The sequence below is a fragment of the Scophthalmus maximus genome, chromosome 22 (assembly GCF_022379125.1).
Source record: "Scophthalmus maximus strain ysfricsl-2021 chromosome 22, ASM2237912v1, whole genome shotgun sequence".
NCBI lineage: Eukaryota > Metazoa > Chordata > Actinopteri > Pleuronectiformes > Scophthalmidae > Scophthalmus > Scophthalmus maximus.
This window is the reverse complement of record NC_061536.1, coordinates 8,543,177-8,569,783: the sequence shown is the minus strand read 5'-3', so window position 1 is coordinate 8,569,783 and position 26,607 is coordinate 8,543,177. Positions and strand designations below refer to the sequence as shown.

The 26,607-nt window shown below is 41.9% G+C and overlaps 4 protein-coding genes across 8 annotated transcripts in view; 2 read left to right on the top strand and 2 right to left on the bottom strand.

Moving 5' to 3' along the window:
* The window catches only part of zgc:63863 (uncharacterized protein LOC393372 homolog), a 28,899-nt gene extending 25,322 nt beyond the window's left edge, over positions 1-3,577 (bottom strand). For 3 of the 5 annotated variants that reach the window (XM_047329988.1, XM_035619980.2, XM_035619979.2), the window contains exon 1: positions 3,311-3,577. In XM_047329988.1, coding sequence (XP_047185944.1) covers positions 3,311-3,485 — 175 coding nt within the window. In that variant the 5' untranslated portion in view covers positions 3,486-3,577. Of the gene's footprint in view, positions 1-703; positions 1,284-3,310 lie in introns of those variants that run through there. The other 2 variants (XM_035619978.2, XM_035619981.2) reach the window with 2 other exon arrangements.
* On the top strand, positions 1,915-15,208 carry LOC118291646 (diacylglycerol O-acyltransferase 1). The gene is made up of 17 exons (XM_035619977.2): positions 1,915-2,489; positions 4,384-4,471; positions 7,362-7,402; positions 7,766-7,851; positions 8,101-8,153; positions 8,641-8,746; positions 9,065-9,193; positions 9,655-9,729; positions 9,826-9,929; positions 10,067-10,105; positions 10,479-10,520; positions 10,642-10,686; positions 11,080-11,192; positions 11,532-11,597; positions 12,108-12,195; positions 12,337-12,399; positions 12,549-15,208. The coding sequence occupies exons 1-17, from the start codon at positions 1,915-1,917 to the stop codon at positions 12,693-12,695; spliced, it is 1,860 nt and encodes a 619-aa protein (XP_035475870.2). The 3' UTR covers positions 12,696-15,208.
* Positions 14,829-17,809, bottom strand: LOC118291650 (cilia- and flagella-associated protein 20). Its single transcript, XM_035619984.2, has 6 exons — positions 17,432-17,809; positions 16,451-16,530; positions 16,239-16,350; positions 15,906-16,094; positions 15,666-15,779; positions 14,829-15,560 (listed from the first exon to the last, which is right to left on the bottom strand). The coding sequence occupies exons 1-6, from the start codon at positions 17,513-17,515 to the stop codon at positions 15,555-15,557; spliced, it is 585 nt and encodes a 194-aa protein (XP_035475877.1). The 5' UTR covers positions 17,516-17,809; the 3' UTR covers positions 14,829-15,554.
* Positions 17,810-20,035: 2,226 nt separating this feature from the next.
* Positions 20,036-25,314, top strand: LOC118291648 (G-protein coupled receptor 20). Its single transcript, XM_035619982.2, has 5 exons — positions 20,036-20,278; positions 21,914-22,122; positions 22,577-22,833; positions 22,948-23,080; positions 23,491-25,314. The coding sequence occupies exons 2-5, from the start codon at positions 21,946-21,948 to the stop codon at positions 24,079-24,081; spliced, it is 1,158 nt and encodes a 385-aa protein (XP_035475875.1). The 5' UTR covers positions 20,036-20,278; positions 21,914-21,945; the 3' UTR covers positions 24,082-25,314.
* The last annotated feature ends 1,293 nt before the right edge of the window (positions 25,315-26,607 follow it).

Sequence of the window (26,607 nt, the reverse complement as noted above, 5' to 3'; positions counted from 1 at the left end):
GGAGGGAGAGATGTTGAGATCATAAATAGAGGCGAGCAATTATCTGAATCAAACACGGACAGACACACATTCAAACGTAAGACTGCAACTCGGATTATTTTTTCACAGGAAAACTATTAATTCATAATTAAATCAAATTTTAAAAGTACGAGGTTTAAAGTTAAAGAGTGTTCTTGTCCGACCGACTGAGAGAACTATCCAGAGATGGTGCGAGGACGAGCATTATCTGTTGGCACGTGACGAACTGGAAACCAATATAATTGATAATTTCTCATCAATTTTCTGTCTGAAGCATAATTGACATGATGTCAGTCTCTTCTCTTCTCCCCCCCCCCCCCCCCCACACACACACACGGGGCCGTGTGCACTGCCACGCAGGCACCACTTGTAGATAACATGTGGCCAAAGTTTTCCCCCACGACACTCGCGTTGACTGACAGGCGACAGGCAGAGTAGGAAACGACGTGGAACTAGTGCTTTTATTCATATTAGCAGCGTTGAGTTCACTTTACATTCCGCCACATAGTCTCTAGACTGAGCAGGCGTCGGTCCTTCCGTACAGTGGACAGATACGCGGAAGTAAACTGCACAGGTAGGTTCGAAATGAAAAGAACTGGGTTCGCGTGACTTCGCCAGGGTGATGTTTATATTCCGTGGACGCAGATTCGACACTGCTCAGCTGACGCGTTCGTGGTCGACTCACCTCTTGTGGCAGATCCATTTTCACTCACCCCGAACCCGCCGGCGCTTTGTTTCTTCCTCGTGAGCCTTTTCATCCCCTTTAAAAGCGGACACCCGAGGGCCGATGTTTGAGATGTGTCGCGGGCAGGTTAGCCGATTAAAAGAAAAATCATAAGTGTGTTGCTTAACAGGTGAAAAACATTTGAAAATGTCAGTCACGAGCGCCAGCTGCCTGTGCAGGAAGCAACCTACCGTGACATCGCCCTGCTACGCTGCAATTGGTCAGAGGTGCCAAGTGACACGGCGCACGAATTCCATTGGCTGTTCTCCGAATCGCACCGCAGACTAACTTGATTGTAGTTTTTTAGATCTGTGTTTAGTTTAGTTTTGCAATATAAATACATAAACGACCGGTTATACTGTGGTTCTAGTGATTCAGGAACGGTTACTATTACAGTGTTCACCCGTTGTACTAAGTGACAGAAAAAAGCGCTTCACAGAAACTTTAAAATATTATTAAGATCAATGGAAATGTCTGTGGCCTTTTGAGCGCAACTATTGTGCTTACAATTTTTTTTTTACTGTTATTTTTCAGGATGCATAATCATAACATGAGGAAAGAAAAAACACTGACATTGAGCAGTGGCCGAATTCACGCAAACAAAACAAAACCACACTACATGACATACATCTACATTCAGTTGGTATTGTTTCATGGGCTAAAATGTATTTAAATTGAGGGATCTGGTGGTATGATTGTAATGACATTACAGATAACTTAAAGCCATTAAAACGAAACGAAAAACATTTTCTCAGACTCAAATTGATCAGGACTTCATTGAGTGTGAGAGTGGAGGGAACATATATCGTAAAAGCATGTTTAAAGGTATATAGGGCACAGGGTGGGTCAAAGGTACCACAATTGCTTCCTCCTTCACACTGCTCCCCTACTACTCTGTTAGTCTTGTCATTAAATTAAATTCATTTGGGTATAAAAGAAATTGAGAGGCTAAACTCAGGGCAATTTACCAAAATAATCAAATATATGTATTTATCCATTAGGAATATTGTTGTTAATCAATAATGTAATGCATTAAAACAAAGTGCATACACATACAATTCACCATCAGCCTGTTAAATGATTATGGGAAATGTGGCTGTACAAGATGAATAACAATAGTTTGTTATAGCAAAGTCTCCAGCACAGATGTCAAAGTAGCATTTGCCAATAAAATGAACAGGAAACCCCGGGATTACGTTGCTAATCCGGAAATGAGATTGAACGTCACCTCGAATGGGGGGACGTCGGATGAAAAGGCAAACCTGGCAACCCGGCCCCCGACAACCCTCTGCACCTTGAGCCGTGGCGGCGACGAGGCGCCTCCCCCCGTGTCACCGCTGACTCACTGCCGGGGACACCATCCCGCAGAGCCGCGGAGAGGAACACAACTGAACGCTCGGCCCCAGTTTGACCCGCAATGGCAGGCAGGTAGAGAGAAAGCAACTACTGCGGCCGCTGAAATGAGCGACAGAGGCGATGCGAGAGGGCCCGTCCCCCGCCGGAGGAGGACCACCATCCCCGGCGGCGCCGGAGCGGTGACGGGGAAGCAAGCCAACGGCAGCAAGTTGCACGACGCCGGCGACAAACCTCCACCGTGTCCGGCCAGAGCCAAGACAGAAGACGCCAGAGACAGCGGGAGGATGGGCGGCGAGATGGGGGCGTCGGGGCAGCAGCAGCAGCAGCAGCAGCTCCGCAGCAGTCCGAGCAAACAGGGGCGAGCGGTGGAGGACATCAACGAGAGACTCAGGTAAACAGCGACGAGCAGAAACACGAGCCTCCACAAACTGTCCGCGGATCCCAGTGTGATGTGGAAAGATTTGATTTTATTCATAAATAAAAGAAGTTTTTGTTCCCCCCCCCCCCCGCCTACAAAACATTGGCAGCCTCTCCCTCTTCTTGTTAATCTAATCCAGAATATTCTCATGGCTCATAATGGTTTTTAATCTAGACCTGAACTAATCTCATGTGGTTGGGCAAAACTTCAGGCCTCTTGTGAGTGAATGTTGTCCCGAATTGGTGAATCCACGTTCGGTGTTTTCACAAATGAATGTTTAACAAACCTAAAACTGTTTTATATCAGACTTTGCTCTCTATTGGTAATCTAACCTAGATCTATCCTAGATTACCCAAATTCTCTATTTTGTTGTTGTTGTTTTTCCCCCGATCCAAAGTCCAAAAACCCCAACGATTTTTTTGATTCCATTCTATCATCAGAGACGATAATAGTAAATATGCACATTGGCTTTGTCTTACTATTAATATTTGAATGCTAAACAGTGAATTGATTCCGCTATATGATGGGGTAAACATCATCTTGTTACAGCTTCGCCAACGTGGTGATTTGCTGCTTTGCTCACATTTGTATCAATGATGCAAATTTAATATATTTGGTAAAAATAAGCATTGGGAGAATGTCACTTTGGGAAGAAATCAAAGTGTGATTGGTGGTTTTCACGGTTGTCTGATCAATCGGAAAAAATCAATCAGTTGATTAAAAAGGTAATAAGATAAAGATTTGATAAATGAAATCAATAGTTGAAGAACTTTTGATGACCCTTTCTTACTCACCGTGAAAGAGAGAGGGGTACAGCTGCCCGTTTGGATGCATTGCATATGAAGAGAATATCTCTGGGAACACTAACACCAAACGTAACCCTTTAATGTGTGGTAACACGTCCACTTCTCCAGACTTGTCTTCACCTTTGAACACGGGCCGAAGCCTCCTTTTATTGTTGACCCACATCTTTTAGACTTCATAAGTTCATGTGACACTGCTGCAATAAAGTAATTTGTAGTCCTTTCACTGCTAGATGAGATGTCTGAAGTATGCGTGGGGGTGTCAATTTACTTCACTACGACAATTGAGAAACAACGACGACATGTGCTTTCGCAATACTGTGCCTACCTCTACTCCTGCACGTTCCTCTGCTGGTCTGATCTGGCGACTGGCCCTCAACACTTTCCTCCTTCCGCTTCCCCTTTTTTTTGTTGACTTTCTCTTGATCCCGTCACTCCGCCTTTCTCTTTTTCAAACCCTCCCTCTTTCTTACTATATATTATTGTCTTCCTGCTTTCCTCTCCTCTCCTCTCTCTTTCACCTCCTCTCTGTTGTCTCTCCGTCAGGCGTAGTTGTGTCAAGGTTATTGCCAAATATTCCAGTATTCCATTCAGTTTAGGTTGCTTGGCAATCATCCCATTGGAATTCCTGCAAAATTACCAAGTGTGGGGGGGGGGGGGGGGGGTTATAGTAGAAATACTTGAATATCTAACAAAAATATGAATTTGTGCTGGGGGGGTCCTCAACACTGTCATATGTGGTGTGATGTAATTTTTTTTAAAGATTTTGGGCAACTAAGTTGACTTATTGGTCATTAATGCTGTGTAAGATTGAAGCCTCGTTTAAACCAAATAAACTTTCACACAGTCACTAAAAGTTTAGAATGAATCCTTCTGGTGTCACAATGGCATGTCTGAGCACGTGTGATTTCACCTAACAGCCCCGTGTTTCTCAACTGAGGGTTGAGCGGTACGGTGGTGTAATCCCAGAGGTCGTCATCATGCAATAGACAGCAAGGATGATAAAGAGCTGGAACTACCCAAAGTTTCATCAGTAAAAACTGTCGTCTCATGTTTTCTTGCAGCTGTCACGTCCTCCAGGAGTCTCTCTTGAGCTCCGCCAGCGGCTACAGCAACTACAGAGGAATCCTCAACTGGTGTGTCGTCATGCTGGTGAGTGAAAGTACCGAAACGGTGACTTCCAGAACTGTGCTCCATCACCAATATACCTGATGCAGCAAAACATTACCCCTCTCTTCCCATTTTTATGTTTGTGAGGCAAAAAATTACTCAAAAGTACTGTCAAAGTAATTATCGCAGTGTATTATTTATGTATTATATCACTGTGAAAATTGCATCTTTAAACTTGAAAGAAATAGTGATCTAACAGTCAACAATGATAATCATGGATAACGAACATTTTTGGTGGCAACAACAGCCCTACCTTTGTGTCAGACAGTCATACTGTGGAGTACAACAGCACATTTGAACTTCAGCTGTAATAAAACAAAAGTCCCAGCCCACACTAATTGACTAGTCGGACCTGTTACAGTGACAAAAACAGTGATGGTGTGTCTCCGTGTGTCGTCTCTGAGCAGACTGATAAGTTGCTTTTTTTGTGTTATCTCACTATCACACAAAGCTCATGTGCATCCACAGTGAAGTCAGCAAGTTTGTTTTTGCTTTGGCCCAGTTTGACATTTCCTCTATTTTAATTTCTACAATTTAGATACATGAGGTTAATTAGTTACAGTGTAACTTTCAGTTTAAGTTTGCTTTGCAAGTTAGACTTTCACTCTTATCAATTGTGGACTTTTTTGTCTGCTGTACTTGTACTTGTACTTGTGCTGTATTCGTCCTTGTACTTGTATTAAAACCATGCAAGACTCACTCTAATAAACAAGAAAAGAAAGGAGCAGGAGCTCCTGTAAGAACAGCTGACAGGCTCTGCTACAGTGTGTGCACATACTCTAAGACATACAGCATGAAACCTCTCCTTCAGACACTGTTAAAGATGCTGTAGGAAAATCGGCCAGTTTCACAGTGTACTGTGTTAAAACGTGACAAAACTGTCTTACAATAAGTATTAAATTAGTTGATTTGTCTCAGTTGAAGTTGCAATACTGATCACAGATGAGCCAAGGTTATCACACTATAAGACACTGTTGATCCCGATAAGAAATTTAAAAGCTCATCCCTCCGATGTGTGGCCAAAGGGACCATGTGAACAGCCGAAATGACCTCGGGCCGGCGAGGCCGAAAAAAACGTTACACTGCCAGCTGCAAATTTGTTTCACAGCATAAAACAAGACACTTGTGAAAGGTGTGAAAATGAATGGTTAGTTTGTTGTGTTGGTCTTTCTACGAAATGTTTTGATCATTCAGTCTGTGAAGGCACTAACAGATAGTTCATCTGATTCATATCAGCACTGTTTTCTAATATATATGACCTGTATTATATGGTGAATTTTATATCGCTGAAATATTGTTTGTTAAAGAGGCACGTTGTTGTCTGAAATGACTGTTCTATGATCTGAAATGACTGTTCTAAGTGGTTCGTCACTGAGGACATTATAAATGATATTAAAGGGAATTATATATGAAAATTACTACAAATATATGTATCAATATGTATATTTTTGATTTGTGACTTATTATTTTAATAATGATGGATGGATGATGTTGACATGACACTTAGATTTGACCTAAAACTACTTAAATATACAGGTCACAGCTGTCTTTGTCAATGTTAAGTTTATATTTCTGAAAAATGAACCGACATAAACTACAGGAGTTTTGTAAATACCACAGCTTTACTGACTATAAGTTAACAGGTTGCATAAAAACTCCAATTAATAGTTTACTACTGGACAGAAATGGTTTTTCAACCAGGCAGCCAGCGTTCAGTTAATTCACCCACTCTGCTGAAGTGTCTTTGAGCAAGAAACTGAATTCCTGCCACCTCGCAAGGGTTTTGATCTGAACTTTGCACAGTGACCTTTCTGACGGGGATAAGGGAATAGATGCAATTGTGCAGTCAAAGTATTGCAAAATCTGATCTTTTGTAACGTTACACTTGCGGCTGCTGTCTTGTCCGGGCTGAAGGTTACTGAGGCGAATGTTAGACAAAATTCAGAGTTGGATCAAAACCACATTGCTGCAGGGTCTTGGCAGAGCAGTGGGCCGAAGTGTTAACATAGTCACTACAGCACGACCTTATCATGTGTCGTGTCCTTACCGTCGCCATTATCTTCACTATCTCTTTAACTCATAAACTTAACATTGCAACGAGCCATAAAAATTATCTTCAGAAAACATATATATTCTTTACACATTCACTGTTGCCTCTCTGCGTTGAGTTGTTGTGTTCAGATCAGTATAGGGCTCAGATAAACGATTACTGAGATAAAGCTGGACTCGGGCCTTGGACTTTAATACGTAATATGATGAGAAACGTAACTTTTCAACGGAGGGAGCAGCAGCAGGTTGTGACTGGAATTAACAGGAACGTGTTGCTAAATTTAGATATGAAGATCTGATCTGTGCAGCCACAAACGGATAGGGATCTGCGTGTACAGTTACTTTTATACTGTATCCACTCTTGATAAACTGCTCTGCATAAGAGCAGCCAACACACAGGACAGAGACGTGTATTCCATTTTTTGGCCGTCGAATGTCACTGTTGTTTTTGAAAGACATTTCAAAAAGAACAGTTCTCAGCATGAAGAGTTTTTAATGTGCAGACTAATCGTGAGCAGAGCTGTGTGCAACGAAAATGATAAGCCAGAGTTGTGGTTAAGCATTGTTAGATTATAAACAGATGCCAGATTCAGTGAATGGACTCTCCAGTTACAAGACAACTTAGACTCAGGTACTTTTTTAAAAAAATATATATTACCTTTGCATGATTCTCGTTGATACTGCGAATGATGCTCATGAGAGCTGCATCGTTTTTCACCATTTTACAGTCCAAACAACTAATTGATGAGTCGATAATGAAAAAAACTGTTGCAGCCCTAATGCTCATTGTCTCTCGTCTTGGCTCTCTTGTCTCCCCTCTCAGGTGCTGAGTAATGCACGTCTCTTCTTGGAGAACATTATAAAGTGAGTATGCACTTACCTGCTTTTATTATTCACTACAACAACAACAACAACAACAACTCCTGATCTCTTCCTCTCAGCCCACACGTCAACATCACCTTCTCTTCTCCAGTTCAACTTGACATAAATCTAACACTGCACAGTTACACTGTCATTCCTGGATGTCACCTGACATTCCTGTTCTAACCATAACCACTCTCAACCTTTACCTCCTCTGATCTCACCTCAACCTATACAACCTATACCTACATAACAATTTGAACCATATACTTTCATCTAAACCTCCCAAGGTTCATGCTGCACCTAATGATTTTTAATTTATGCCTGGTGGGATCAATAATTTAATTTTGTTCTTTTCCCATCTAGGTATGGCATCTTAGTAGACCCTATCCAGGTGGTGTCTCTCTTCTTGAAGGACCCCTATAGCTGGCCAGCAGCTTGCCTCATCATTGGTGTGTATTATTTTTTTAATTCTCTTTTAATATTGTCTAAACATTTGGTGAAAGACTTCTTGCCATTTGTCCTTCTCTGACCTCAGAGGCGAGCTGTTATAGTATCTGAAAAGTTGCCCAGCAAAATCCATATTCACGAGCAGTTACCTCTTACACAATAGAATAAAGTTATCCTACTATGATTCCCATCTACAGTGCAATATGCATTGCTGTATTTGAATAATCCGTTTTTTCTTTTCTGTGTTTCAGTGTCGAACGTTTTCATCTTAGCAGCCTTGTACACAGAGAGACGTCTGGCTGTGGTGAGTCTTTATTGCAAACCAGAAAACACAAATTGTCATTTACGACCATACAGTATTATGACTGTCATGGACACAGCAAATTTGACCAATTTCTTTAATTCAATACATGTTTCTCCATTTTTCTCTTTGGATACCAGAGACCAAACGTTGACATAATTAATTTGTTTAGGGATTTTGTCAGAATTATGTCTGGCCTGTTCAATCAACTGTAAGAGAGTGTAGGTTTGCTTTTAACATCGTCATTCATGTTTCTCCCATCAAAGATGTTTGATGTTTGCAACAGGATCTTGACACTACCCTGAGTCTACACTGTAAATTCACCTCTGCCCTCTTTTTCCCTGCTCTTAACCCTGATTAGAATTTTATTTGTACAAACCATCAGTTATAGTGTTGCACAGGGAAGACATTTTGCTTTTCTCTGCTTAAAGGAAGAAAAAAAAATCAGTGATGAGATGTTTTATGTTGTTTGTGTTTTTCATCTTTCCAGGGCACCATATCAAAAACGACTGGCTTGATCTTTCACGTTTTTAACCTGATGTCCTTGTTGATCTTCCCTTCAGTCACAGTACTCTCTGTGAACTCCATGACCCCAGGTACACACAGTATACATACGTATAAATTAAGATTGTACATGTTATGTTTATGTGCAAAGTCTCTTGAATAAAAGTTAATTCATGATTATGTTTTGATGGTAACACAAAATGAAGTGATATCACTGACGAATTATATGAGTTTAGTTTTCGTGTGTGTGTGTGTGTGTGTGTGTGTGTGTGTGTGTGTGTGTGTGTGTGTGTGTGTGTGTGTGTGTGTGTGTGTGTGTGTGTGTGTGTGTGTGTGTGTGTGTGTGTGTGTGTGTGTGTGTGTGTGTGTGTGTGTGTGTGTGTGTGTGTGTGTGTGTGTGTGTGTGTCAGTGGGTGGTGTGCTCTCCCTAGGAGTCTACACAGTGCTGTTTCTCAAGCTGTACTCCTACCAAGATACAAACAGGTGGTGTAGAGAAATCAGGAAAGCCAAAGCCAAAAGACTGACACGGTCATACTCGTGTAAGTATATTAACGACACACACGCAGAAAATGTTGAATCCTCTCGACCGGGGCTAAGAAGCTGTTACTACACTCTAGTGGTGGCATGGTAAACTGAAGATAACACAAACACACACAGACACAGATAGTTAATATCAATCTTTAACAGATTTAACACTGTGTGTGTGTGTGTGTGTGTGTGTGTGTGTGTGTGTGTGTGTGTGTGTGTGTGTGTGTGTGTGTGTGTGTGTGTGTGTGTGTGTGTGTGTGTGTGTGTGTGTGTGTGTGTGTGTGTGTGTGTGTGTGTGTGTGTGGTTTGGAGCTATTTTTATTATTAAATACAAATCCAACGCGGTGACTTTTAAGTTTAGACATTACGTTAGTAATCCTACAAATTCAATTACATTTTGGGAACAACTGTAGAAAACATGGGAATCATGAGTCTTGAAAGTTACTTATCATCTCCATTTGTGTTTATTCAGGTCCATCTGTGTCTCAGTCCAACGGTTCAGCAGTTCACAGTCATGTTTCTTACCCAGGCAACCTCACCCACAGAGGTAACCACGACGCCCGCACAGAGATGAACCGCACACAGCTTAGAATAAAACATTTTAGCGATAAATATTAATAGATTATTTCTTTGTTTTCTTTAGACATGTACTACTTTGTCTTTGCCCCAACTCTCTGCTACCAGCTCAACTTCCCACGGTCACCTCGAATACGTGTAAGGTTCCTGATGAGACGACTGTTTGAAATGGTGAGAGGGAAGACACACACACACACACACACACACACACACACACACACACACACACACGTTATTCAAATGACCCAGACAGGTAGACATTTATGCATGTTTTGTTTCAATCATAACTCGGCCTTTTCCTCTTGCAGCTTTTCTTCATGCAGCTGCTGGTGGGATTAATACAGCAGGTATGTAGATCGCGCACACAGACAATAAACCATACGGTTCAACATCAATCATTTGTTGTAGAAATATTTGCTTTGTGTGCTTGAAGTAATGTCTTTTAACTAGAGCCCGGGCGATATGGATTTTTGGGGGGTGATTCCGATGCTGAAATGTGGGAGTAAAAAAATTCAAATACCAATATATCAGCCATTATGTATATATAAAAAAAAAATGGCAACGATACCTAAGATATTGTCATGTCGGTGCATATCAGCAAACATAAACGCCGATACCGACGGGCTCATATTGGCCGATACAATCAGCCAACCAATAATATGTCTACTTTTCCCATTTCGTAGACAATGAAATAAAGTAATTCTATTTTGTATCTTTCAGTGGATGGTTCCCACAATACAGAACTCAATGAAACCATTCCAGGTGCGTGTAATGTGTATACACACTCTCACTCTTTACCACATTTTTTTTTTAAACCTTACTGGAATCTCAGTAGTGTGTCAGTATCCAAAATGTAACATTTTATTCCTGTTGTCTCTCACAGGAAATGGACTTTTCTAGGATGGTGGAGCGTCTGCTGAAATTAGCAGTGAGTATCAGGACAGAACCATACGAGATGCACAACAATGACCTCTCATAACTTTGTGTCAGCAAATAAATGTTACGGTGAATACAAATACACCTCTTCACGGCTGTGGCACAGGAGGCAGAGCACCCCCTTAGTCGGAAAGTCGGAGGTTCGATCCCCAGCTCCTCCAGTCCACATGTCTAACCCAGTGTCTGAATGGGGGTGTATGAGAGATAAAGAAACACTAAATAAATAGAAGTAAAGAAGCGGTGTGAATGGGTGACTTACAGCTCTATATATATGCAAATCCATTTACCATTTTCCCACTTGACCTACCCAGACATCTTCCCTTATTTCTCCCTTGCCCCTCTCCTCTCCTCTCCTCTCCTCTCCTCTCCTCTCCTCTCCTCCCAGGTCCCTAACCATCTGATCTGGTTAATATTCTTCTATTGGTTTTTCCACTCCTCTATGAACTTTGTGGCAGAGCTGCTGCAGTTTGGAGACAGAGAGTTCTACAGAGACTGGTGGTGAGTGCAGCGCTCAAACAGTAGAAGTATCCCGTTCACATTCAAACAATATATGGGCACATTTCGAGACACTCTGACCAAAACAATTGGAAAGACTTGAAAACCTGGCACAGATGCTCAGTTAGTCCCAGACTGCTGTCTTCCAGGTTTAAGGCACGTAAGGCTCAGTCACATATTCTCAACTGTTATCAACTTAAATTTACCAACACCGATACTTCACATTAGTGTCCATGAATAGACCACGTGCAACACATAACACAGTAATAAAATAATGTGTATTAAAATAAGTAGCCATCATTTAGAACCCGATGCTTTAAGTCAATCTCTTGTTCATTTTAGGAACTCTGAGACAGTCACCTACTTCTGGGCCAACTGGAATATCCCGGTACACAAGTGGTGTCTCAGGTGAGTTCGGACATTGCCGTCCTGTTTGATGTTTTGGGTTCATATTGAAGTTGCTCTGGGATTGAAGTTCTCTGTGACTGGGTGGATTCTCTGCAGTAGACAAGACGGTGTATATATACACAGTGGTGTACTGGTCACCGGGTTTCAGCCAGGAGGCCCTATTTTGCAAAATATGCAAGCACTCCAAAGGGGTCCTTTTGGTCACGAAAAAGAGGGAAATAAACACCTCAAGAGTGAATTGGGAAATCAGCACTGAGGTGATGTGCATCTCTCTCTCTCTGTCTCGTTAACCAAGCAGAAAAAAGGTCAAAATTCCATGATTTCGGCTTCTTAAATGTGAATATTTTCTGGTTTATTTGCTCCTCTATGAAAGTTAGCGAAATTTCTTTGGTGAGTTTTGTCCAAAGTACAATGATAAAGAAATCAAGGTGTGATTAGAAAGTTTACTCGAGAGAATTTTCTGAAAGATTTGTGACTGAGCTTATTGGTCTTTGTCTTTGTGTGTTGCAGACACTTCTATAAACCAATGATGAGGAAGGGGGTCAACAAGTTTCTGGCCCAGACAGCAGTTTTTCTGGTGTCTGCCTTCTTCCACGAGGTAAACCAACAGCATCCTTCCTTTGGGAAAAGTTTTACTTTAATATAAAATATTACCCTTTGTATTTAGACACTTTTAACACATCTGAAAAAAAACAGATTCTGTTTAGGATTTATCATTGTGTCTGTCTTTCATCTTCAGTACCTGGTGAGCGTTCCTCTGAAGATGTTCAGACTCTGGGCCTTTATGGGAATGATGGCTCAGGTGAGACACGTTGAACTGTCCATCTCACTCACTCTGTCACAAATAACTGTTGTTGGTCACCTCCCCTCATCTGTACTCTGTCCTCCACCCAACACTTTTCACACCCGCGCACACGCACATTTTGACCCCTCGACGTTTAATCTCTGCAGGTTCCTCTGGCCTGGTTCGTAGGTCGTTTCCTAAATGGAATCTATGGAAACGCCGCCGTGTGGATCTCACTCATCATTGGCCAGCCTGTCGCTGTGTTGATGTATGTCCATGACTACTATGTTATTCATTACGCAAGCAGCAAATAGCACTGAATGAGGGCACATAGACACACACACACACACACACACACACACACACACACACACACACACACACACACACACACACACACACACACACACACACACACAGACACACACACACACACACACACACACACACACACACACACACACACACACACACACACACACACACACACACACACACAGCCTTCAGTGAGCAAATAAAGAGAAAGTTGAGGCAACAATAATGCAAAGCCCTATAAATACACCTGTCATGAAATAACATGAGAAGTGCTTGATCCAAAGGAACATTCCACTTTGGTATAACACACACCTTTGTGGTCAGCCGCCAGTATTTACAAACCTTGGGAGCCACCATCATGCAGGATGTTTAAACTCTGAACCCTAAGTGAACATTTTTAATCTATGTTATTGCAAATTGATCCCACACGTATTACATTTAGTATGATTTCTATCAAAAACAAAAGCAAATGTATGTTGCTAAGTTTCCCAAAGTGGCTGCTATTGGGGCCCTGAATAAACCTGTCCCGCATTTATTATTATTTACTCTCGATTTTACATGTATTCTGATACAAACACACACGTCCACATATGCAATGCAGTTATCATGTTTTACAGACATTTATATAAAAAATATTTATAAGAAAATTCTGAAGAAAGGACCCCTCCCTCCAAAAAAAGCATACAAGGTTGTTTTTTACAACTGTGACGTTAGTGTAACAGTCCATGCTACAGGTGTTTTATTTACCTTGGCATGATTTTAATTTTTTGGCAGATGTTTTATTTTATACTTAGTATAATTTTATTTGTTGGCTGTGACTGCAGTTATCTTGTGCCATCTTGAATGTATTATTTATGTTGGATTTTATTTTGTAAAATGTATGATTTAATGCAGTAGTTGATTTGCTGATCTGAACCAATGAATGTTATTTGCACTTTAAAGATGCATGCTGTTAAAGCAATATATTTCTATGAATGTATTCTTTAAGTTGTTTGTGTGAGGATAACAGATTATTTTAGAATAATCTCCATGTTCTGTAATTTACTGGTTGACAATTTCAGTTTGTTTAAAAGTAAAAAAGCAAATGCAGCAGTAATGTTTGGAGTTTCATGCCAGAATCTCTGTCTTGACCTGATCCTAAAGTTATTTCAGGCGACACTTTTGCCAATATGGATATTGCCATACAAAAGTTGATTTTGGATGATAGATATGTAGAATATAGGATGATTTGTTATTTTGCTTAACCTTTTAATCTGCTTTCCAAAGACACAATAAGAGCTGAGTGAATCCGTTAAAATCGGAGGCTTTAATTTATTTATTTTTTACATGTCACAAGTTCTTCCCTCATTGATCACATTTCAGGGAAAACACTGTTGTTAAATCATGGCATCAGATATCAAAAACACTGTGTGTTGACATTCCTTGTTGAGAATTATAAGTGCCTGCTGCATAACTATGCTTAAACTCCAGATGTAAAGAAATACTAATACTTCATGAAGAAATGACACAGAGGCCAAATACTTACAAAGGAAAGCAATTCACCGAAACCTTTTTCTCTGTAGCCAATAGATGTATTTTTAGTCATGGTGTGTGAAATATGTGGGAACCTACTGTAAAACTTACTGCCCTCACTTCAAATTCTGGTACAACTGTAATGTAGCCCTTGAGCAGAACGAACCTTTTTCAAATGTGACATTTTTTGTATGTGAACATGTTATTCTGATGGAAAGCTTTATTTAAGAGTTGTGTATAGTCTTATCACATTGTTGGTATTTCAATGCACAAATGGCAGCTTTTAATATCTTTTAGTCTGACCCACTTTTATCACCACATGATTCTGTGTACGGTCTGTGCAGCAGTGACTACATGAGTTTTTATTTTGTGAGAACTATATTGATAACTCGATGCCAAAAGATGCTGTCTTGGGAACTTATTTACAAAATGCATAGCTTAGTGCATTCTTGTTAGTTGGGAGGAAAGAGCAAAAAACGAAACCGTAAAAACAAATATTGAAGTCAGTGTCAAAAAGAAAATGCTGGCAAATGACTCCAAAATAGAACTTTACTTGAAAATTAACCAACTTTTGATAAGTTCATGATAATTGGTAAATAGATTCAAATAAACAGTAGAAATATAGAATAAATGATTCATTTTATTTGCATGACCCTCACATGAAAAATGCATTTCCCAAGTTGCTCACTTTTAATTCTGCTTTGCTTTTTGTTTGTCATGAGATTTCTTGAAAATGGCAATATGAAAGTGAACAGATGCCATCCTGAGAATTAATATAAGATAGGTTTCATCTCTTGTAAAAGATTGTGTTATTTAATTTGGCTAAAGCCCACCCCTTCCTGTTTCTGAACATATTATTAATTTGTTCATACTCTAAACTCTGTCATCAGATCAAGTGAAACAAAGAGTATATGTTTTCAGAAGGAAAATAATTTTCATGTTTTTTTTTCTTTGAAACTGTTTGTGTTGTTGGATAAAGATTGTTTATATTTGATGAATAGACCTGTCTATTTTTATTTGTATTTTTTTTTTTAAACAAGCACTTTGTCTTCATTCTACTGGCAAGTAACACTTGATTATCAGAAAGCATCTGGCTTTTGATCAGGACACAGAACATGGTTTCTGTAGAATCAGTATTTGCCAATTATCAGTTAACAACAATGCACTGAAGACTGTAGTGACAGGTCAGTCCATAAAAAACTATTGTGCAGAGAGCAACACAAGACAGCACTCAAAAAAATTCGTAGCTCCACATTAACAATATTACAAATCTCATATCTACACACAGAAAGTCTTACAGCTAAACTTCACATCAGGTCACGGGGAAAGGTTCAGGTTGAAAAACTCTACTGCTGCAAGAAGAAAACACATAAACAGAAGAGTGTTAAACATATCATATGTATACACAGCATGTACTGTACGATCAAGCCGATGTGCGTGGAGGCGTTATGTCTCACCTTTGCCTTTTGGTTCTGGACGGGCAGATAGAGTTTAAACTCTGCTGGGAGCTCGTCCTCAGAGTACAGTCTGTCGGAGAAGTACACCCTCCTTATTCGACAGTTAGCGTGGATCTGAGAGGGAAACAGGTTCGACATTAGCAGTAGAAAGACAAAACAGTTTTAAAACACTTCATATAAAGATTTCACAGTGTAAGTAGAATTTTACAGCTGGTTCCCCGTCAGTCTCTGTGCACTGACCTGTACACGCAGCGTCTCAATATAATTAGTTCCATACGCCCTCCTGGTGAAGTCCGACAGGTTGAACTGAATCTGGTTCCAGCCGTCGTCCAGCCTCATGGGCATGGTGCAGATGAACGGCTTCACTCGCGTCGTGCTCTGATAGTTACTCGCCCGAAATCTTCGCCGAACGTTTTTATCGTCTAACACCTAAGAGTTGTAAAGACGGGGGAGAAAGCATGAGTGACCATGAATGGATTTGTTACTCGCACACAGCAGATACAAGGCTGCTCTATTTGTTTGAGCCGCCGAAGGCGAAAAAGACGCGACCCCGAGAGCATGTGCCTTCCCCACCTGGACTTCAAAGGTGAAATACTTCTTAAGGTTCTTGATGATCATGACCAGAAATGGAAGTTTGATGCCCAACGTCTTCTTTGGGTCTGCAGGACATGTTATGTAGGTGGTGCTGTCGGGGTCAGAAGAAAGAAGGTGAGAGGGGGGGAAGAATAAGTTTGTTTACACAAGTTGACCTGAGCGGATGGACGGACACACACACACAAACTCACCTGACGTTTGTCCCTTCAACCTCCAACACCAGTGAGTGAATGTCATTGTCTGTGATTCTCTTGATGTGGCCATTTCTTACCTGTGGAAAAAAAAAAACAGAAATACCAAATGTTGTTGTTTTATATGGAGAAATCAGATGTTTCTCTCGAGTAGTGGGGCGCTGTCACCATCATCATAATTATATCTGTATTGGTGTAAACGGTGGTCAAAAAAACGACAAAAAGAAACTACAGGACAGAAATGCAAAGGAAACATTTCAGATCATTTCGAGACATTTAAATAGTTTGACTGTGAAAGACGTCCTGCTCGGTTCATATCACCGTCTATGAACTAATTCACACTTATTTGGATTGTCTTAATGTCACAAAGCTGACCATATCATTTTGTTATTGAATATTGGTAATAATCTGTCAAGCTAGACTTCAGATGCTGCTGTGGGAACAGAACAGCGGCGCCTTCTGACTCACTTACTTTAACAATCAGTGAGAACAGGGGCCTTTCCTGAATTGAACATTTTTGCGAAAAATAAACAATAAGTGTTATTGGGTCAGATCTCTTTATTATATTAGCGACACAAGTCCCTGAAGTGTCATGCACACGAACACCGGTGCTTCGAGTCGCTGCATAAACTTTAAGTTTTTAAAATATGGTCAGCAGGATAATAACCCTCAGCTGAGAAGATATGTCAAAGCGTTACACTAGTAACTAAATAAGACACAACACACTTTAACGTGTGTCCCTTTTTGAGGCAGAACAGCTTCACTCACAGGAATGACAGCTGTTTTAAGTGTAATGACTTCAACCTTAGCCAGCAGCTGTCTGAACTCTGGGTGCAACACACACTGTAACACCAGAGATCGTGGTTAGTTGTAATAATGTCAAGCATTAAGAAGAACACGAGCAGAGCGATTTAGCATTAGCACGACATGCTAAGGAAGCTAGTGCGAGGCTCGGGGCGCTCACCCCGGCTCGCGGTTTACCTTCTTATCCCATATCTGAAGGGGTTTGCTCCCGATGCTGTAGAGGATGGACAGAAATCCACTCTGAAAGGTGTTTTTGAACATGTTCTTCTGTCGCCTCGCACGCGTTTTGTTGCCACTGTTGCCACTCACACTGTTGTTTACAGATTAGGTTTCCGTTCCCACCGCGACCGCTTCCGTGTGGGTGCGGTGCGCACAAGCCGTTCCGCTGCCGAAAAAGAGAAAAATAAGGAAGCTAAAATTTTTGTCTGAGCCTGTTTGGTTTATCGCTCGTCGCGACAAAATCTCATTAATTCGAGCGTGAAAACAGACGCGACGAGCGGACACCTCTTCACGACCTCTTCACGACGTTGGTGTCGCTAAGAGGAACAGAATCGCTTCGCCTTGTTTACGCCGACTCTTACACGGTGACGCAACTCGGTCGCCGTGGCAACGGAATGCAGGCGCTCGCGCCACGATCAACAAATTGAATGAAGAGTTTCTCAATTAACAGTTTAAATCTTAATTCACACTCACTTGGCAAGAAGAAAAAATATTTAAATATGACTTTGACCGACAGCGACTTATTAAGAGTCGAAGATTTATTTGTACATATTCAGATATCAACACAGACAGGCAGCAGATTAGGCTCTGAATCCTGGTCCAACTGCAACATGCAAGGAGAGATCAAGAAACATGCAAGCAAAATTTGGAAGTCAACTTCAAGCAAACGCCATACATTAATTAGATATCACAAAAGTCTAATTTTAACCCCAATGATGGAAGTATAGGGAAATTTCCAATTTGGTTTTAAAGCATCCCAGGTCTTGATGGAAACTGAAAGCGGTTGAGCATTGCAGCTCTAAGACACTGTGTGACACATGCTTAATGTAAAAAGTCCACGCAACAATAATCCAGAGACGTTTCCCCCAGACATTAGAAATTTAGACCTTAGAAAGCTCCTCCACAACCACAGAGAACACAACTGTTACAAGCTATACTGACTTTCAGATTTGAAAATGTTAGGAGTGCCCCTTTAATTCCCAAATGCCATGATAGCAGGTCTCTGGAAATAGACGACCCACACACACACAACTTTATTTCTGCACTTCACCCACTAAATCCCACTACGGAGTCGAGTGGGACATCCGTCCTCTTTGTCTGCAGCACTTTAAGCAAGCTGGGCCAGGAAAGGTCTGACAGTTGTTTCAAATATTTGAACAAGCTGAGATACATTCGATCAAACATTAGCCAGGCAGAAAATATAAATCAAAAGTCCACTTGCCTATTACTGGATTTGCTTTGACATATTAACATGTAGAAGTACTGTACGCAGACGTAAATACAGGAACGCACCTGGATATACATTAAAACACATACACACACACGCGAGCGCACACAGACACAGACACACACACACTATAGGTCACCTTTTGGGGACATACATCAATTTCCTGCAGACTTACCCTAATAATACGCCTAACCTTAACCACAGACCCAGATATCATCCTTTTCCAAACTGGAGACACGGCTGGCTTTTGACCCAATTGTCCGCAAAGTGAACCTATATCAGAAACACACACGCTCACATTATAGAGTGGTGGCCACCTCTCTAGCTGTTTATGCTACCGTGGTTTATGAGGTGCCGCTTCTCTCCAAATTATATCTGTGTTCAAATGAATGTCTGCATTTTCCTCTCCAACTCCTTTTCTCTACACGTGCTCCCTCTTTCTTTGTCAGTTCCTAAAAAGTCTGAGTGCAAATTCAACAAATCTGGTTCACGAGTTGGCGGCGACGTGAAACATCTAAAGAAACAGTTTACACTTCTTTGCCTCCTTCTCGCTATTACAGTCAGAATCAGGTACTTACACAGAGGTGGAACAGAATATATGTAAAGGTTTCCCTCAGTACCCTCGCAGCGCGGGACCACCCCAGAGACAGCTTTACACAAACTTTCCTGAAAAACCAATTAAATGAAATGGTCCATTAATGCCTCTTTTCTTTTGTGTCACAAAAACAAGATCTCTCTGTGTCTTATCCTCAGCCAGCTCCAATCATTTGTTAGATTTATTTCCTCTATAGTCAGTTACTCACATCTCATTTCAGATCCTGTTGTTCCCATTCCAACAAGCGGCTGCATTCATTATAAATCCTATATACTTGTTGATTTCCTTCTATTCTGTCCCAAGTCATTTATTTAGACATCCAAATGTTCTGACCCCTTTTCCCTGTTTTCTGCCTGCTTCGTTTCTGACCCCCGTCTGCCTTTTTGGACACTCAGCCCTCTGCGACCCTGTGATTCATGCCATAGGGGCCAAATTGTTGTTTCACAGAGGCATTATGTTCAGTTCTTCAGCTTTCCTTTCTCACACTCCCTTCTGTCTTTTCCAAATCATTATTTCAGATATTCAGAGGGAGACTGAGAGAGAAATTGAGATAAAGTAGGGATAAAGAAGGAGAGAGGAGCAACTGGAGCTATAATGAGGGTTAAAAAGATGGAGAGAGCATGAAGCATGACAAAATAAGCAGAAGAGGGTTGGAGATGACAAATAGGATTGAGGATACAAGGACACAAAAGAGGAGCAATTATTTTCTACATTTTCAACAATGTGTGACATGAGAATAATGAGGAGGAGGTCCAGCTGCTTTACTCTTCTCTCTGCCGGAGGAGTCGATCTGCCCCACAGTGGTTCACATCCTCTCTAGCCACTCTCTCACTGGAAGGAGACACAAGAACAACAGAAGGAACAAAAGGGGAAGACGAACATCAGCTTTACAACTTTGATATATGGACATAAACATCAGACCTTCAAGAAATCAAGTTTGGATTGTGTAGAAGGTCGATACCCTTTTCCTTGTCTTCACCAGGTATGTTTCAGCAACATTTTCAAGTTTAGCTTCCTCGTTTGACCTTTGTTTTCTTGAAAACATTTGTCAGGAAAGCTCAGATCACAATATCATAATTTTCATATATATATATCACACATCAAAACAGAATTGGTAATGAAATCGCAGTGTGCAGTGATTTGTCTGTGCTTTAATCCAGGCCCTCGGCCATGTCTGTACGATGATGATGAAGAGTGGAAACACCTTCCTCGACAGGATGTTTTAACAAATAGGAACTCATCTGTCCCTGGTATTTATGAGAAAAGGAAAGACGTTTTTGGCGATAAACAGTGGTTCTGTCAAGTAAATTTTAACAATAAGCTGGGATTCAGATGAAATCCATTTGGCTCTCTCCCTTGGTTTTCAGTGGGAAACAACTTTCCCAGTGCGGCTTGAGAATGAAAAACGGCGTCACTTGACAATTCTGTCAAGTCCTTCAAATGCTAGATTTAATAAAAATAACAAACAACAATTCAATTAAAGTTATTATATTAAAATAATTATTTCTTGAAAAGAGTTTAATAGGTGAGGTTAGATCAGACTAATTGATTGACAGTAACAAAACAACCAATCAACTGTCATTAGGTTCTCATTTAAATAATCCTGAACCCTGATTGGTACACTACAAACCAAAGAGTACAGAGCACAGAGAAAAACACAAATAGATAAATTCTTCATTTGTGATAACTAAAACCAGAATTAGACAAGAAATCCTGAAACTGCATTGGATCAAATTGTTCAGCTCTAACTCTTGCATGTCAACAGATTCATCTCATGACCAGTGGAAAGTTTGAATTCAGATTCATTATGAGTTGTGACATGGCCATCGGCCTTTATTAATGAGTCCTTTACATTCTCTGAGCCAAGCCAGAGTTCCCTTGAAGTTCTTACTCCATATTTATCTTATCCACGTTGTCATGTTCCTCCCAAACCTCCTCTAAACTCGCAGCGTGTGCACGTTGAGGATTTTAAACGCTCCATTCATTCAAACAGGACGTGACACGCTCATCCAAATCATGTGACCTGTTCCAAGACAAACAGGTATCCCGTGTTTGAAACAAAATGTATCCTTGGCGTGTTAAATGGCAGCAGGCGCTGACATGGCTCTTATTGATGCCGTAGAGTGTGTTTAACTTTGTTGAAAGAGTCACATCCTTTTAGAGAGCGTATGGAGATGGATTCAGTCGTGTCTACGGCACAAGAGGACGTTGTTTATAAGACCAGTCTCGCTCTAGAATAACGTCTGCAGATGTTGAACACTTCTCAAGTCTTTACTCTTTTGGTTTTTAGTGTGTGTGTGTGAGTGTGTGTGTGTGTGTGTGTAATACTCTGGTACCCTGGTATTCAATTCCCCCACACTTACAAATGTCAGAAACAGAAATTTTACCAACAAAAGTGTCCACAATAATCTATTATACTAAGGCCATTGGTATATTAATTTGTTAATATTTAACTTTTTGTCATGTTTTGTCATGGTGTTGTCTTGTCTATTTCAGTCTCCAAGTAGCGCCACTGTGTGTACAATCTTTATACGAACATACCATTTTTCAAATTGATAAATTTCAATTATTGATAACGATGCTTATTCATTTATTTTCTTCTTCTTCTGCCACTCAGACCCCCGAATATTTGTTCACTCTTTTCCACTAATGGAGAGTCTTCCTGCCAGCATCAACTCCACTCCCGCCACTGAGCCCCTCACTATTCCAGACCTGACCAACTGCAGTGCCTGGAACCAGCGTTGGGGGGCGCCACACTTGCACAGACTAGCCCACCTGGATGTGCAGCTGTACCAAGACTTCTACGCTGTGTGGGTCTCTCTTATGGTGAGATGAAAATACCAGATTATTCTAGTAATTTCTACATATTAGATAAATTGATTAAGATAACCCTTTATTTCAGTAAACTGGTGTATGTTGTTTAAGTTGCTCTTAAGAATTGTTGCTACAGATCAAATGCCGTTTATTCAGCCCTTTTCTGCACTTGTTCAGAGTCGTTGGATGATTGGACAGAACAGATCAACTCAAAAATCTTGTTCAAGAGAATAAGAAAGATTCAATTAGGGAAAACTTTTTTTCATGGCTTAATAATGGTTGGACATCCAGAGAGCCTGGATGCAATGAGACATTTTTCTCAAGAAAGACTAAAGAAATGTGTTGAATTTAAAGGACCCCCAACTGCCCCTGAGGAAGGCAATGAACCTTGACACACTCACGTGACTCAGATTGACTATTACACCAAAGTATCACAGCGCCGAGAGTCCCTTCCTCCCCGCTGCAGGTGTGTAACTGCCTGATGCTGGTGATCGGCGTGGTGCTCAACGGTCTGGCCCTCTACGTCTTCTGCGGGGCCTCCACCCACTCCTCGGCATCGGTGGTTTACACCATAAACCTGGCCGTAGCGGACCTGATGGTGGCGCTGTCGCTGCCCGCTCGCATCGCACTGTACCACAGTGGAGGGGGCTGCGTGGCCTGCTCCTATGTTCACACCTTCAGCTACTTTGCCAACATGTACTGCAGTATCCTGTTTCTGACCAGGTGGGCGGGCCACTCCGTTGTACAGCGTGTCAAATGTACCAGCATGTACAGAAAACCCTTTTTCTGACCTCCTTTTTTATTCCTCTGCCACTGCCCTCCCTGCGCTCTTCCCAGCATCTGCGTTGATCGGTACCTCGCCGTCGTCCATGCGTCCAGCACTCTCCATCGCTGGAGGACCACAGGAGCAGCCAGGTGTGTCAGCGCCGCAGTGTGGTTCATCGCAGTCGTGGTCACCTACTCTTTCCAGGTGAAGATTGACGCATCACAAACACAACACGCCGAGATAGGGATCAAACTTTAAATATTAAAATATGTATTGAGGAAATATATATGAGTAAGTAAGTGGGAGGAGATGTGGATGATCAGGGGGCAGGAGACACATGAGGGCAGGACCTGAAACAACGAGAGAGGCGAGGGAAACACACGCAAAATACTTTCAATGGGAAGTTGAAAGAAAGGAAACATCTTCTGAATTAGACAAACATATTATATTTGAAAATTCAAAGGGGTCAAGAGGTTGAAAAGCTTGGGGACGACCGATGTGGTGGTTGAATCCTTGTTGTGTTGCATATTAGCTGAATTATTCATTTGAAAGGGAAGAAGCACTTATAGACTTGATGTGCGGGCACCTCTCCCCTCCTCTCCTCCTCTCTCCAGACCACAGCGTTGGAGTTCAGCTCCTCCTGCGTCCTCCTCCCTGCCCTCTTCTACCTCACCATCCTGGAGTTCCTCCTCCCCCTACTCGCCGTGGTGGGCTTCACCCTGCGCGTCGCCTGTTTCCTCTCCTCCGGCCACGGCCCGATGCCCCAGCAGAGCAGGGCGAGGAGGGCGCGCGCCATCAGGCTTCTGGCGACGGTCCTCGTGGTCTTCATGGTTTGTTTCACGCCCTTCCACGTGCGCCAGGTGCTGGTCTACTTCCGGGTTGAGGCTGGAGGGCAGGGGCTGGGCCAGGGGGAAGCGCACGTGATTGCCTATCACATCACGGTGACCCTGAGCAGCCTCAACAGCTGCCTGGACCCAGTGGTTTACTGCTTTGTGACGGACAGCTTCAAGAGGGTGTGGAGGGCGAGGAGGCGGGGAGGGACGGCTGCCGACGGGGAGGCCGGGCACACCAGCGGGGGGGAAGGGGGGGAGAGGAATTCGGTGAATAAATGTCCAGGCACAGCGCTGGCGATCGCTCACAGCGTGGTCACCTTCACCCTCACGGGCACGCCCCTCTCTGCAGCCGGCACGCACCAGTCGGCTTAAAAACCGGCCCGGAAAACAAACCACTTTACAGCAAACACTTCAGTGGCTGCAGCCCTCGTGGTTTCACCTTTCCATCCGTCTGACCTTGTCGGGATGTTGAACCGATACGGGTGAGAACAAGTGCTGCACCACCACAGGATGGTTTTGCTGTGAAATCGAAGAACTCCTACCGATGGGGACGTTTCATCAAATTGGGATGTGGAGGTGGTGCCCCCGTGGCTTAGGGCCTCCAGCTGGGGACCTTTATTGTTTGTCCTTCCCTATCGCTCTCTCTTAATATCATTTCCTGTCATCTCCAATAAATTAATTAAGCCATAAAATACCAAAGAAAAAGCTAAAAGATTTCTGTTGCTTGAAAATAATTTAGGAGATATTCAGTGCAACTAAAGCGGCACCACGGAACCATACGAATGCAAACAGAACCCTGGTTGGGTTCTGCCCAGGTTTCCTTTGTCTTCACCGTAAAAGGCCTTTTCAATGCAAACATGCTGCTGCTCTATTACTTCTGTCGCTAAGTTTGATCAGGGCTGCCACGTCAAAAGCCACAGCAGATGCCAAACACGTTCAGAAAAGACGACGTCAACCACATTCAAATGCCGAGTGACATGAGGAAAAGAGCTCGAGAAAAACAGACGAGCATTGAGTGTGAGTGCGTCGAGGCTGGAGGCAGAGCTCTCTCCGGAGGCATAAACACTTGCGACAGTCTCTCGAGTGCATCGCGTGGATCTCTTCAATGCCTTTGTTTTTATCGTTTGGCAAAGGTCCAAATGGAAGAGAGACGTCAGCGCCACACAGAAAAACGTACATCGTGCAACATCAACTTTGCAGGACAACAGGGCCGAAACACATAATTGTAGTGTGGCTCTGAAAACATGTGGTGTTCAGGAACATACAGTAAGACTGTACGACGCATAAACTCCTCTCTATAGACCCACGTGTGATGTTCAGAGAAGTTAAAGAGAATTATGCCCTTTAGCTATTTTCCTATTCACGTAAATTAGGAGTGAAAACAAGCTTGTAGCTTGTTGTTCAGTCTTTCCTTTGTATTTTTTTTTTCAATGTAAAAATCTCTGTGACTCTACAACCTGTGTATATAAATGTATTCTCCTTTCTTCTTCATACCACTTTTCTTACACTTCTGTTCAATTACTTTTAATAATGGGACCAGTTATGGGATCGGTCAATTGAAATGTGCAAGAATAGCAGTAGAAATAAAAAAAAATCACACAGTCATCAGCGTCAGTTTGATTTGCTCCACCAGAGGACGGTGTCTCATCACAGCAGCGGCCGCCTGGAATCGGCTGATGTGCTGCTGCTGCTGCTGCAACTGTAATGACGGCGGTAACAAACACCGTGAATAAATCACTTGACATTTTCAACCGAACCACCTTGTCATGAGTGTCATCTTAAATTTTGCCTTACAGCTGTAATATTTAAAAAAAGAATAATATGTGGTGAATCTGTTAAAAAAAGGTCTCGCTCTCACCATTGGTTTAGTTTTACCGAATACAAATTAGAGGAGAGCAGCTCAACTTAATCGTTTGTAAGTGAAGTGTCAGTCACGGCAGGCATGTGAGTCATCGAAGTGAGGGTGTTTCCCTTCAATCCCTCCAGAGGGGTAGCAGGTCACTACAGTTCATCTAACATAATCTCTGGGCCTGAAATTTATCGCCCTGCATACCATCATCATCATCATCATCATCTCACACACACACACACACACACACACACACACACACACACACACACACACACACACACACACACACACACACACACACACACACACACACACACACACACACACACACACACACACACACACACACACACACACACACACACACACACACACACACACACACACACACGTCGGGTTCCTCCTCTGGTTTCTCTATGTGGAAAGAGAGAGCCCCGTGTGTGAGAGAGAAATCTGATTCTGCAGGGACACAGTTTTCTGATCTCGTCTCTTCTCCCCGCAGCCTGGCCACACGGCTTCATAGGAAACCAGTCGTCTGCGCTCGAGATGCTGAGTTGACCCCCAAAAAACGGTCCTGAAACTGCCGAGCAGCAGGTTTTTTCACCAGCAGTCACACAGACATTAACCTTTGAAACGCTGCACAGCTCACAGACTTTTCTCTCATAGCTTTAAATGGAAGACAAAACTTTTTTTTTATCATTTCTCTCAAGGTCCAGCACTTAAACTTAGGGATAACCATCTCACTCAACAGTGAGCATGGACTTTTTAATGATCCTCTCAATAAGAATTTAATATTTTATGTATAGTAAGGAAAAATTAACATGCTACCTTCACTTATGATAATTCAAAAAAAAAACTTCAATGATGTCAAACTTCTAAACTCCTGAATATTTTCATCCTCATCCTTTCAACCATAAATCTAGTAGGTGATGACCAGATAGACTTTTTGATATTTTCTAAAAATATTAATATGATCCAAACAGTCTCTAGTAAAACTTTGGATCTGTTTGAACTAAAAAAGAGAAGAGAGGACATGTGTAATCTGA

What these genes read in the sequence shown, in the direction of transcription:
- LOC118291648 (XM_035619982.2), top strand. Translation starts at nt 21,946, where the DNA reads ATGGAGAGTCTTCCTGCCAGCATCAACTCCACTCCCGCCACTGAGCCC. An exon ending in AGTATCCTGTTTCTGACCAG is followed by an intron (nt 22,834 to 22,947) that starts GTGGGCGGGCCA and finishes CGCTCTTCCCAG; the next exon opens with CATCTGCGTTGATCGGTACC. An exon ending in TGGTCACCTACTCTTTCCAG is followed by an intron (nt 23,081 to 23,490) that starts GTGAAGATTGAC and finishes TCCTCTCTCCAG; the next exon opens with ACCACAGCGTTGGAGTTCAG.
- LOC118291650 (XM_035619984.2), bottom strand. Translation starts at nt 17,515, where the DNA reads ATGTTCAAAAACACCTTTCAGAGTGGATTTCTGTCCATCCTCTACAGC. An exon ending in TTCAGATATGGGATAAGAAG is followed by an intron (nt 16,531 to 17,431) that starts GTAAACCGCGAG and finishes TTTTTTCCACAG; the next exon opens with GTAAGAAATGGCCACATCAA. An exon ending in TTGAGACGCTGCGTGTACAG is followed by an intron (nt 15,780 to 15,905) that starts GTCAGTGCACAG and finishes TTTCCCTCTCAG; the next exon opens with ATCCACGCTAACTGTCGAAT.
- LOC118291646 (XM_035619977.2), top strand. Translation starts at nt 1,915, where the DNA reads ATGAACAGGAAACCCCGGGATTACGTTGCTAATCCGGAAATGAGATTG. An exon ending in AGCAGCTTGCCTCATCATTG is followed by an intron (nt 7,852 to 8,100) that starts GTGTGTATTATT and finishes TCTGTGTTTCAG; the next exon opens with TGTCGAACGTTTTCATCTTA. An exon ending in TGGTGGGATTAATACAGCAG is followed by an intron (nt 10,106 to 10,478) that starts GTATGTAGATCG and finishes TGTATCTTTCAG; the next exon opens with TGGATGGTTCCCACAATACA.